The sequence below is a fragment of the Eleutherodactylus coqui genome, chromosome 3 (assembly GCF_035609145.1).
Source record: "Eleutherodactylus coqui strain aEleCoq1 chromosome 3, aEleCoq1.hap1, whole genome shotgun sequence".
NCBI lineage: Eukaryota > Metazoa > Chordata > Amphibia > Anura > Eleutherodactylidae > Eleutherodactylus > Eleutherodactylus coqui.
In genome coordinates this window covers 100,098,668-100,111,062 of record NC_089839.1, presented here as the reverse complement: position 1 = coordinate 100,111,062, position 12,395 = coordinate 100,098,668, and the positions used below count along the sequence as shown (strand labels likewise).

Sequence of the window (12,395 nt, the reverse complement as noted above, 5' to 3'; positions counted from 1 at the left end):
CTTCGCTAGCTTCCGTTCTGCTAGGTTTCCCTTTTGAAACCGAACAGAAGGTAGCGGAATGCTTCACGTTTTATTTCTGTGTTTACCACCACTTATTTCAATGGGGTTTTGAAAACGGAACCATTTGATTCAGTTTTAATTGTGTCCGCATGCGCCAAAAACTGCGAGACAGCCTGAATGGAGGATAATCTGTAGTGTGAAATGAGCCCTTTGCCTTCTAGGCATTACTGATTAAAGCAGGCCAAAGGACTTGCTCTCAATCCGATCAGACACAATGCTCATTGAAAATCTCAGCTGACCAATCAATTTCCAAGCGATATCAATGAATATCTTACCCAAACAGGCCATTATAAGCGGTCTGTTAGCTGGCAAGATTCTTTTTTTTTTTTTTCTTCTTTTCTTTTTGACTTCACACTTTCCCGTTGTAGCCAGGACATCCATGGGAGGTCTAGTTACAGGGGAAAACATCCACCTAGTGTGATAGTAATCACCATCAGAGCTGTTAAAAACCACTTCTGCTTTCTCCACCGGGTCCTCGGCTGTGACTGACAGCTGAAGACCCGACCTGCTCCTGCTATGTTGCAGGAACAGGAGCTTTAATCCCGCGCCGTATTTTTACTATCGTCCGGGATTAAAGCCCAGGGCCAAGCTCCATAAATTTACTGTGTTTTGGCCCTTAAGGGGTTATGCAACATGAAGGGTCCCAATATATGGGGCTCTTTTAGGATGTTTGTTAAATTGTGTTTTGTTAGGTGTATGGAGGTTCGTATGAATGTAATCGCTTACTTTCAGTATAACTGCTACATTTCTATTGAGTTATTCATATTATACGTATTTTTCTGACTTTTAACAGGGAACTCCAGTTTTTGTCCATGCTGGACCTTTTGCCAACATTGCCCACGGCAGTTCTTCTGTGCTGGCAGATAGGATTGCACTGAAGCTTGTGGGTAAAGATGGCTTTGTGGGTAAGTGTAACCTTTTTTTTTTTTTTTTGTTTTTACCCCTTTTCAACTCTTTGATGATCGGGTTTTGGAGCATTTACCACTCATACACAATGGAGGCAACAATTTATCTGAAAAAGTTCTGTAACATTTACACGTTTTCTGAGTAGGTTTCACTGACCTCACCTTGAAAGTTAGTCTGGGCTAGAGACATTACCTACAAGCTGTCTTGGCTTTTTTGGATCGTGTACAGGTGTACGTAATTAAGCACTTCATAGGATAACTTCGTCGAAGGAAAGGAAACCCATTTCTTAAATCTACCAGGTGATTCAAAAGCCAGGGCCAGGGCTACTCGAAATATCTTCTGAACAAAAAGAGAAGTAGAAAACATTGTAGAACACTTAGGCAAAACCTTTTTGCCACTATGGTGATGCCTGTTGGCCATGTTGAATTCGGCCCAAGAAATTTCAATGAAAAGAGGCTCATTGGATACATGATTTAAAGGTAGAATTTCATCAGAGATTGATAGGTGCAGTCATTTTTCAGTGCCTGCAACCATTTACAGGTTGTGAATTATGTCATCTTGAGTATTAACGTTTAGTTTTTCCATACCACATAATTCAACTAATCGCGTGTCTTTTCTGGTACCAAAAGATGATGTTAAGCCAAGACAGAACTGATATCATCCTGATGGTCAGTAACAGAGGTTTACATGAAGTGGTCAAGGCCTTCGATCCAGAACACCCAGGAAGAAGCCAGTGAGAGCACCAAGTGTCAGGAAACTGATCCAGAAGTTCAGGGAAACTGGTAGTGTGCAGGACAAACAGAGATCTGGTTGTCCAAGTAATATTTCCAACCCCAGATGTATCTTTCTTCATTCAGAAGATATTTTTGGGTGGCCCTGACTTTTGAATCGTCTTGTATTACCTGTGATTATACAGAGAACCAATCTCCTCTTGACATATACTATGTGTAAAATAATTAATGGGGTTACGACTGACATTGCCTGGTTTTTCCAACACCTGGCAACCCTGGATCAATCATTTAGATATTTCAAGTCTTCAACATAATGTTATTTCCACTTGACTATGCCCATTACCTGAAGGCCTCATGTTCACGGGGAAATTCGGGCCCGCACGGATTCTCCATGCCGACTCCTGCAGCGGATCCCTCCTACCCCGCAGACACAAGGCCAAGAAATCAATTATACTTGTACGGACGCTGCAGATCTGTCCTCTGTCGTGGGCGGACCTTCTTTCTTCGGCCTGGAGGATGTGCTCTGCCTGCCGGCAGCGTGCCGCGCACACGGGCCGTGCACTTTTTTTTTTTTTAGAATGCCTGCTTTTCCGCAGTCTCACGGCACAGCACAAATACAGCTGCGGGTGGGCTGCAGGACCGGATGGCTTCCATAGGCTTAAATGGAAGCCATGGGAGACCCGCACAAAATGAAACATGCTGCGGGTGCTTTCCCGCACGTGCGATCCGCGCGCCAGGGAAAAATGACATTCACAGGTATTTAATTACCTGCGGGTGTCAAATGATTCCCTTTGGGCGTGGATCACGCGTGCAGGATACCCGCACGCATTTAATAATTCAATTTTGCCTGTGGACATTGGGCCTTAATTTCGCTCTTTACCCCATGACCCTTATAAAGAAATGCCCTTTTGTTGAGCAAAAAAAAATGTCTTAAACCTATAGTAAATGTGGCCAAAGCTTATTCACCGGTTTTGAAAACTGTTGCATTTCCAATAGTAAATAAACTACCTTCACAAATAATCTAATTGTTAGATTGGTGCTTCTGTGGTATAGGGAAAGTAAAGTCCCCTGGTGCAAGCACCGAGTCATGACTGACTCCTAGGGTGACGTCACATTGTGGCGGTTTCTTGGCAGACTGTTTGCTGGGTGGTTTGCCATTGCCTTCCCGTCATCTTTCCCCCCCCCCCCCCCCCCCCTCCCCCCAGCAAGCTGGGTACTCATTATACTGTGGTATAGCGGAAGCCTAAAATGAGGTCAGGATATTACAGTTTTGGAGGATGAAAAGGCTTTTTTGTTTAAAGTTTGAAATGGCAGTGATAATGAAAACCTCTGAGGCACAAGAGAATGTGTTTTCATATGTCCCCTCCCATCGTATGAGAAGACATGAGGTCTTTCATTTCTAGAAATCGCTCTGAATCTTATTGCCTCTACTCCCGCTGTCTGATAACATAAACATCCTGCCTTCAGAACGGTGCTGTCGGCATTGTGTTACATCTCCTCCATGTTTGGGTAAAGCAAGAGAATGACCTTTCAGTTTGTCTAATTGTTGAGTTTGCCCCTACTGTTTAGCAGGTAGGTTCCTGCAGATAGGACATGCTATTCTTTTTGGGTGTATCCTCTGAGCGATGTTTGGTCTGGTGTTGATAACAATGCTACTACTGAGAATTGTAGAAACATGCCGAGAACTGAACAGTAGAGACTAATTCCCTCTACAGGTATCCCTTGGAAAATTGAATTTCGCTTTAAAGGAAATGTGTCACCAGTATTTTGGTGAGGAATGCCACGATCAAGATATAAACTTTTCCTCCGGTCCTGAACGCTGTATTCCTCACCGGTATCCCGGTGTTCTCCTTGACAGTTGGAACCTCAAATCTCCAACTATATTCTTTTCAGCTGAACTAGTAAAGGGTTTTTGCCCCAAAAGACATAATCCTATGCTAGCTATTTATTTAACCAAATACACTTAACTATTCTCATTAACTGTCTGTCTTTGGAGTGTTGTGCCAAACCACCAGTTTTTATTCCTTTGCTAACCCACGGGCCTACTTAAATGGAGCGTTATCTGGTAGGCAGAACCCCCACTATATCTTGCATAATCTGAACCTCTACAGTCCTTGCCTCCTCTCTGGGACAATCACAACCATACGGGTTTTGCTGCACCCTTTTTTCTATTCTGCATCTCAATAAGAAGTATCAACCTACTAGTAGACTCATTGGTCATTGTGAAAACTGCAGGATTTTTAAAAAAATAATATAGAATATGACATTGAAAATCCTTAATCACCAAAAATACTTAAACTTTTGATGACACTTTGCCTTTAAAAGGCATTCATAAAGCGCTTTGACATTGGGGCCGGATCCCCATTATGCCTGCTGTGTATAGAGTGGAACTCTCTACTTGATGTAGTACAGCAATAACTGAAGGCATTCCATTCATACCAAACATTTTTCGATTTCTTCTGTAACTTTGAGCTGTAGGCGCCCAGTCTACAATGTACTTCTCCCATACCTGTGACTGTAAATTACTGACAGCGACAGCCTTTTAGCACTGAAAGAAAGTTTTTCACACTGCTGTGAACTCTCATTAGCACTGGAGTTCTGGCATGCTATTCTGTAACCGGTTTAGCTTATTATGTTGTCTGTGGCCCCCTTCACACTTGGTTGAGAATAGGCATTAGTAATGCACTTTTTTACTTACTCCTTGGACAACTGTAGATGTCTTTTTGATGTAATTCATCCAGAGATTGTGCGTCTAATTCATCCAGAGATTGTGCGTCTAACCTGTATATTTGGGGATTTTCCTTTTTAAAAAGTTAAATCAGTTTTCTGGACACCTATCCTCAGGATAGGTCATAAATAGTTGATCGCTAGGAATTTTTCATTTGAGTTTGGACATTCTTGTTGGAGTCGGAACAGTAGGTCTCAGACGGGTTCACTGCTATTGAAATTGATGTTGGCGAAGCCGCCTATTATCCAGCTCTGCATTGGGGTCACAGCAGAGAGACTACAGGATATCCTAGCTCTCATTGGTTTCAATGGGAGTGAAGCTGCCTCTGAGACTTCGACCCTGATGACAATATCCAGCCCTGCTGCCCTAACAGTGAGCCAGATGATCAGCTGATTGCCTAGAATACACCACCTGATAGGTCATCAATAGCGTTTGCCTGGAAAAGCCCTTTAAAGAAACCCTACAGACCTGGAGAAATAATGGTGGCTAAACTGCTTTTCATACCACCCATGTGTACTATGCACAGTGTACATCAGGTAGTTAAACTCCCTGCATGCTGATCTTGCTGTGCAGCACTACTCATGTGGAATGCACTGGCTAATCGAAGCAGTGTCTTCAACTAATGATGCAAACTAGAGGCCCATTAAAAAAAAAATAAAAAAAATTGTCGTTCAAAATTCGATCAAAAACCATCTTTTGAGCGATAATCGTTGGGCAAAAAACTGAAAGATGGGCACATTTATACCCAAGGACTGTCTTCACTTCTGCTTGAAAACAATCCTTCCGCAGAACAGCTGATGAGCAGGACCGCATGCTGTGTCTGCCCGGGGAGAGTTGATTACAGTTGATTGTATTCTTGGGACCTTTAATGATTCTGAGCCCATTGTACCAGAATGCCCCATGGTATGTTGTTTGCTTGACCATTGGTCATTCTCATTTTTATATTGATCTCTGCCTCTCTCGGAAGTGAAGACGTGGTGTCCAAGCATTCTCACCACTGCTCCAGTCACATGAGGCATCTAGGTGCATCTGTCTCTGGATCGCTGGGCATCCCAGCGATTGGAAATTTCCCAATCCTGTGGATAGGAAATAAATATCTCTAACCCATTAAGAAACCAGCACGGTAAATATACAGCGCCTGATCTCAGGCTTAGAGCCCTGCCGCTAGTAAAATTACAGCAAGGTTTTAAGCCTCCTGCTCTGCAATCAATCAATCAGGACTGGTTATCAGCTTTTAGTAACAGCTGATAACCAAGAGGAGAAGGCAGTAGGTGTTTTTAACCCTTTCTGCCTTTTCCTTCCCCGAGTACTGAAGTGGAAGTGTAACTTCTACTATGGGAGCCCGGGGGTCATGTGACTGCCGGGATTCCCTGCTACAGCAGAGCTACAGGGTCCCAGAAGACCCTGATTAGCTCAGGCAGTGACTAATGTCACTACAGGGGATGTTTTGCCCTGTAATTGGGGCTCCCATGGATGCCCCAGCTACAGTGGGAAAGTGTCAAATAAAAAAACATGTCAATGTCCCCCAGGAGGTCTTATATGACGACATGGGGGACATAGTAAAAAAAAAACCATAATTACATCAGTAAAAAAAAACCAATTACATCAGTAAATAAAAATTACAGAATAAAACAACAATGTATACATAAGAAAGAGAAAATGATTCAAAGCCACCGCCAAGCAAAACCATTGCTATAAGCGCAGTGTAATCCCAAAATGCCCGAAACAAATAGAGGAATCCGTTCCCGTACTTTATTTTAGCATAGGTATACGAATTTTAAAAAGTTAAATTTTTTTTGTTTTTGTTTTTTTTTTTTTTAAAGTTTTTTACCCCCCCCATATAAAGTCAGTGAAAAAAATATTTTAAAAAATCGGACAATATGTCACAGGAAAAAAACTGTAAAAACAATTTTGGTAGCTAAAGGAAAAAGAATAGGGCAGTAAAACTACCACATGGTTAAAAACCTTAAAGGGGTTGTCTCGCGGCAGCAAGTGGGGTCATACACTTCTGTATGGCCATATTAATGCACTTTGTAATGTACATCGTGCATTAAATATGAGCCATACAGAAGTTATTCACTTACCTGCTCCGTTGCTAGCGTCCCCGTCGCCATAGATCCGTCTAAATTCGCTGTCTTCTGGCGTTTTTAGACGCGCTTGCGCAGTCCGGTCTTCTGCCTGGTGAATGGGGCAGCTCGTGCCGGAGAGCTGGTCCCGCGTCATCATCGTAGCTCCGTCCCGTCACGTGTGCCAATTCCAGCCAATCAGGAGGCTGGAATCGGCAATGGACCGCACAGAGCCCACAGTGCACCATGGGAGAAGACCCGCGGTGCATCGTGGGTGAAGATCCCGGCGGCCATCTTGGAGAAGGAAGAAAGAAGTCGTCGCAGAGCGGGGATTGGGGTAAGTAATATATATATATTTTTTTTTAACCCATCTTTTGGGTTTGTCTCGCGCCGAACGGGGGGCCTATTGAAGAAAAAAAAAAAACGTTTCGGCGCGAGACAACCCCTTTAAGGTACAAAACAGCCTGGTCCTTAAGGGGTTAATGCGAAAATCCATTATTAAAGGTTTTGTCTCATTAAAGCAATCAGAGTCCCAGGGGCAGGACCTGGTGGCTGGTTTCATTGGGAGGAAATGGCTACTGCCAGTGAATTCTAGTATTTCATGCCAACTGTTGAATTGAACGCCAAGTTATGTAATTCAAGCACATCCATCAAAGCCTGTACACACTTGACTTTGCTGTCCTTATTTCATAATGCATTGCTTCCCTACCGGGTGCCACGACACCTTGGCGTGCCTTAAGAGCCTGCCAGGGGGGGTACCATGACACCAGGGTTGGATTGGCCATTCAGTCCACCAGGAAAAATTCCAGTGGGCTGGTCACATCCTGGGGCTGCCCACAACTACCGCTGTTTACAAGGTGGCTGGGTGGGGCTATAAAGTGTAAAAGGAGAACACTAAAGAGTATACTCCCCTCCTTTGCTTTTATCCCGGTCTGATCCTGCCTGATTTCCAGTTGTGGGGTCATATGGTATGTAATTACTGTGGCCAAATAGACACAGTGGTCTCGTGTGACCATGCAATCAGGAAGGAGGACCCCCAGAGCAGAGCACCTTAGATAGCAAAGTATAAGGTGGTGGTTTATTTCATTTACTTTTTTTCCATTCGATACAACATAGAGCATGCACATGGCATGGTCCGATTTCAGATGTCGGATCCTGCACCGACCCTGTGCCCCGGCGGCGGCAACTGCGTACCTGTCATTTTTTTTTTCTCCTCTTCTGTGCTGCGAATGTGCCAGCCATTGCGCTTGTGCAGTACAGAGTTACCTGTGCCATCGATGACCTGATGGCGCAAATCCTGCAACCCTTTTGCAGTGCTCACTGTGGTAGGGCCGCTGGACAGACTACTTCTATTGACATAAATGGAAGCTGTCCTTGCGAGGCCCGCTCTAGAATAGAGCAATTGATTTCCATTCATGGGCAGGGAAAAATGATTTCCATAGCGTCCATGATAGCACACATGGAGGTTGCTCTGCCTGTGATCCTTGGGACAGGAAGAAGGAGTTCTTTAAAAGCCACCTCCCACCGCTTGACTCCAGTGTCTTCCTGTCCCAAACGGACACAGGAGGAGTTCTCCATGCTGAGGGTGGAGGCAGGGGGAGCTGTGAGCGCTACTCACCGGGGCGCGGGCTATTCGGCCAGGGGAGGCAGCTTCCTCGCTCCATCTGGAGGATCAGCATCTTCAGTGGGGAAGGAGCGGCAGGTTCAGGTGCGACTGCTCTGCGCTCCTACTCCCCGGCGTCTAGCGGCGGCCGGCTTCCGGGTATGGGGCGGCGCCGCATCATGCGCGATGACGTCAGACGTCGGCGCGATGACGTCAGACGTAGCGCGGGCGCTTAAAGGCGCCAAATTCAAATACAATGATCCCTCTTCATGTCCTAGGCGGCTTTTTCCTTCCAGGCTAAGAATATGGATAGCGCTGAAGGGGATAAGATTGTGCCAACTGTAAGTAGTCAACTTGGACAAACATGGGGGACATTTTTTGTGAGTAATGAAGTTTTTCACACCTGGTATTAGTAATGGCTTCTCCTTATAGGAGGAAGCATTAAAAACTAAGCAGGAGAAAAAAAAGGATCAAGAGGTGTGCGTTAGGCGCAAAAAAAAGTGGACGATAACGCCAAGAGACCCATATGCTCGGACTGTGCTTCAAAAATAGTTAAAGACGAGCAACACCACCTATTACAGGGTATTCGTGAAATAGTGCGGGAAGAGGTACAGGCATTAAAAGAGCAAACCCTCGACGCCCAGCTGGGACCCTCCCGGAAAAGGGCCCACACCGAAAATTATGGGATCTCTTCACCTGAACATTCCAAGGGAGAGTTTTCAGACAACTCCGGAAGTGTCAACCCCCATACTAGAAGGGGATAAAAAGTTCTTTTTCTCAAACATGGACCTGGAGGAACTAATCTCCGCAGTTCGTAACACCATGGAGCTCACTGATACACCGCAGGTCAGATCAGTGCAAGATGAAATGTTTTGGGGGGCCTCAGAACCCGCTACAAGAAGTGCTTCCCAGTTAACGAAAACCTGCGAAATATGATCTTGGATGAGTGGCGCAAACCCACACGAGGGTCCATCATCCAAAAAGATTTCAGAGAGAGACTCTCTTTTATGGCGGAGGATTCCTCTCTTTGGCGTATAATCCCCAAAGTTGATGTTCCAGTCGCAAAACTGACAAAAAAGACGGCACTCCCCTTTGAAGACTGCTCCCAGTTGAAAGATCCGATGGAGCGTAAAATGGAGGGGTTCCTGAAAGGCGTATGGGAATCGGCCTCTACGGTCATAGAGACCAACATAGCGGCCACATCAGTGGCAAGATCCCTGCACCTGTGGCTGGATCAGTTGGATTCCCACCTACATTTAAAAACCCCTAGGGAAGAGCTTGTCAAATGCCTACCCCTAATTAAAAAAGCGGCAGCTTTTTTAGCGGACGCATCAGGGGAGTCCGTGAGGTTCGCGGCAAGAAATGCAGCCCTAGGAAATGCGGCCAGACGGGCCTTATGGCTCAGATCATGGGCAGGAGACTAGACGTCAAATCCAGGCTATGCACGATCCCTTTGATGGGCGAATATCTTTTTGGACCAACACTGGACAAAATCTTGGAGAAAGCAGCAGATAAAAAACTAGGCTTCCCAATGGACTACCTACCCAAGAAAACCATTCCTTTTCGGAAAGAATATATCCCAAGGGGAAAAAGCAAAGGGAATACGGGTAGGTGGTCCTACCCGAAAAGGGGTAGAGGGAGAACTTCGGGGTTTCCCTGTAGATTTGACCCAAGATAAAAAAAACGTCGGTGGGGGGGGGGGGGGGGGGGGGGGGGGGGGGGGGGGGGGAGACTTCTCCAGTACTCAGAAAACTGGCTGCAGATCTCAAAAAGCCCCTGGGTTCTGGAGATAGTCTCTACAGGCTATAAAATCAGGCTGAACTCGAATCCCCCCGATAATTTCTGCATAACACCACTGCAGCCCCCCAACCTCCAAGCAAAATTGGAGGAGGGCGTATTTAATTTGATTAATATAAGAGCAGTTATTCCTGTCCCTGCGGCGGAACAAGGCCAGGGTTATTATTCCCGTTTATTTTTGGTCCCAAAGCCAAACGGCAAATATAGTTATTTTGAATCTCAAAAAGTTAAACGCTTATGTAAATAATTATACGTTTAAAATGGAAACCATACGCTCAACGGTCCCATTAATAGGTCGGGGTAACATTATGTGTACTAGAGCCATAAAAGATGCGTATTTCCACATCCCCATCCATGTTACATCTCAAAAATTCTTAAGATTTTCAATTTTAATGGGTAATACCATACGACATTTTCAATTTATCTGCCTACCGTTCGGCATCTCCTCAGCCCCTAGAGTGTTCACAAAAATCATGATTGAACCGGTTAGGTTCCTGCGGGAGCGCAATATTAAAATCGTCCCTTATTTAGACTACCTTCTACTGATGGCAAGCGGCGCTAAAACCATGGGGGCTCAGTTAGAGGAGACGCTACATCTACTCAGAAAACTAGGCTGGATCATTAATTATGAAAAATCTAGCCTAGGGATCCTCTTGGATTCAAATAAAAATCGGTCTTTTTTTACCCGACTCAAAAGTTTCCCACATTTTGAAAGAGATACAAAATTTCCAGAAGAAAAAAGGTGTCAGTAAGGGAGACAATGCATATTCTGGGCCTAATGACGTCCTGTCTTCCGGCAGTTCCCTGGTCTCCGTTTCACTCCAGGATTTTACAACAAAAATTGACAACCTGGGATCGTTCCCAGGAATCCCTGGAGGAAAAATTCTAATTACCACTATAGGTAAAAAAAAATCCCTAGATTCGTGGCTGGCCCCATCACACCTGAGGAAAGGAGTCCAGTGGGCACTCTCTCCATGAGTCACTATAAATACGGACGCCAGCGGTACAGGATGGGGTGCCCAAGTGGCAGGTGAAGCCTTGCAGGGATCCTGGTCTGGGTCCACCAGTACCCACTCATCCAATTATAGGGAACTAAGGGCGCTCTGGGAGGCCCTGATTAGATCAGAGGATGTATTACGAGACAGACATGTGAAAATATTGTCAGATAATATGACTACGGTTTCCTTTCTCCGTCACCAGGGAGGCACCCGCTATCCTCGCCTGCAGTATATGGCGAGCAACATACTATCGTGGGTAGAGGTCAACACGGCATCCCTCTCGACGGTCCATTTAAAAGGGACTCAAAATCAGGTGGCGGACTTCTTGAGCAGGAAAAAACTGGATCTGGGAAACTGGTCCCTCAACCCGGAAGTATTCCGACAGCTTACGGACCAGTGGGGGCTACCACAAGTGTACCTGTTTTGCCTCAAGAAAAAACGCAAAATGCCGGGACTTCTTCTCCCTAGATCCAGCAGACCCACCTATAGCATTAGATGCACTGTCCCAGGAATGGGAAATGCCCCTGGCTTATGCGTTCCCTCCCTTACCGCTAATAGCCAGATGCCTGCAAAAAATCGCACGCAGTCACACCGTCATATTCATCGCCCCCGGCATGGCCCAAAAGACCATGGTATCCAATGCTGAATTGGTTGGCAATACAATCTCCGATAGCGCTACCCCTCAGAGTATCTCCTATCCCAGGGCCCAGTTTTGTTCCAGAGAATCCACTGGCTAAAACTGACAGCCTGGCTGCTGAGAGGCAGAGATTAAAAAAACAGGGGCTTTCCGACAAGGTAATTAATACTTTATTCAAGAGTCGGAAATCAACTACCTCGAAAATTTATTATAGAATTTGGGAAGTATTCTGTACATGGTATAAACCAGAGAGCCCTAACCTAGATTGTCCTGACGTTATTAAAATTCTAAATTTTCTGCAAGCAGGGCTAGACAAAGGTCTTAGTCCCCGAACTCTGCGGGTTTAGACAGCAGCTCTTAGTGCCCTGTTTGATGCTAAACTTTCGGAAAACAAATGGGTAAAAAGATTCCTGAAGGGGGCCGATAGATCAAAACCCTTCGTGAGGGGGCCATCACCCTCATGGGATCTTAATATAGTCCTGGAGGGCCTCTGCGACCCGCCATTCGAGCCCATTAACCAGATTACGGTGAGAAATCTATCCATAAAAGTCGCCTTTCTGATCGCCATCACATCGGCTAGAAGAATTGGCGAGTTACAAGCCTTATCTAGTAGAGAACCCTACTTAAGGGTCTTGGATGACCAGGCTTAGATGACTGGGTAATATTCAAACACACCCCCGACTTCTTACCAAAAGTTGTGTCCCCTTTCCATCTAAATCAAGAAATAACACTGGCCCTCATTTTGTCAAAATTTTAGTAACGCGAAAGAAGAGCGTCTTCATAACGTAGACGTCCGTAGAGCAGTAAAAACCTACCTAGACGTTACTCAAACTTTCCGAAAGTCAGAAAAGTTCTTCTTAGAATACCAA

At 45.3% G+C, this 12,395-nt stretch overlaps 1 protein-coding gene across 1 annotated transcript in view; it reads left to right on the top strand.

Moving 5' to 3' along the window:
- MTHFD1L (methylenetetrahydrofolate dehydrogenase (NADP+ dependent) 1 like) overlaps positions 1 to 12,395 on the top strand; it is a 167,475-nt gene that overhangs the window by 67,629 nt on the left and 87,451 nt on the right. The window contains exon 20 of the mRNA XM_066595925.1: positions 854 to 965. Within this exon, the coding sequence (XP_066452022.1) occupies positions 854 to 965 (112 nt within the window). The remainder of the gene's footprint in view (positions 1 to 853; positions 966 to 12,395) is intronic.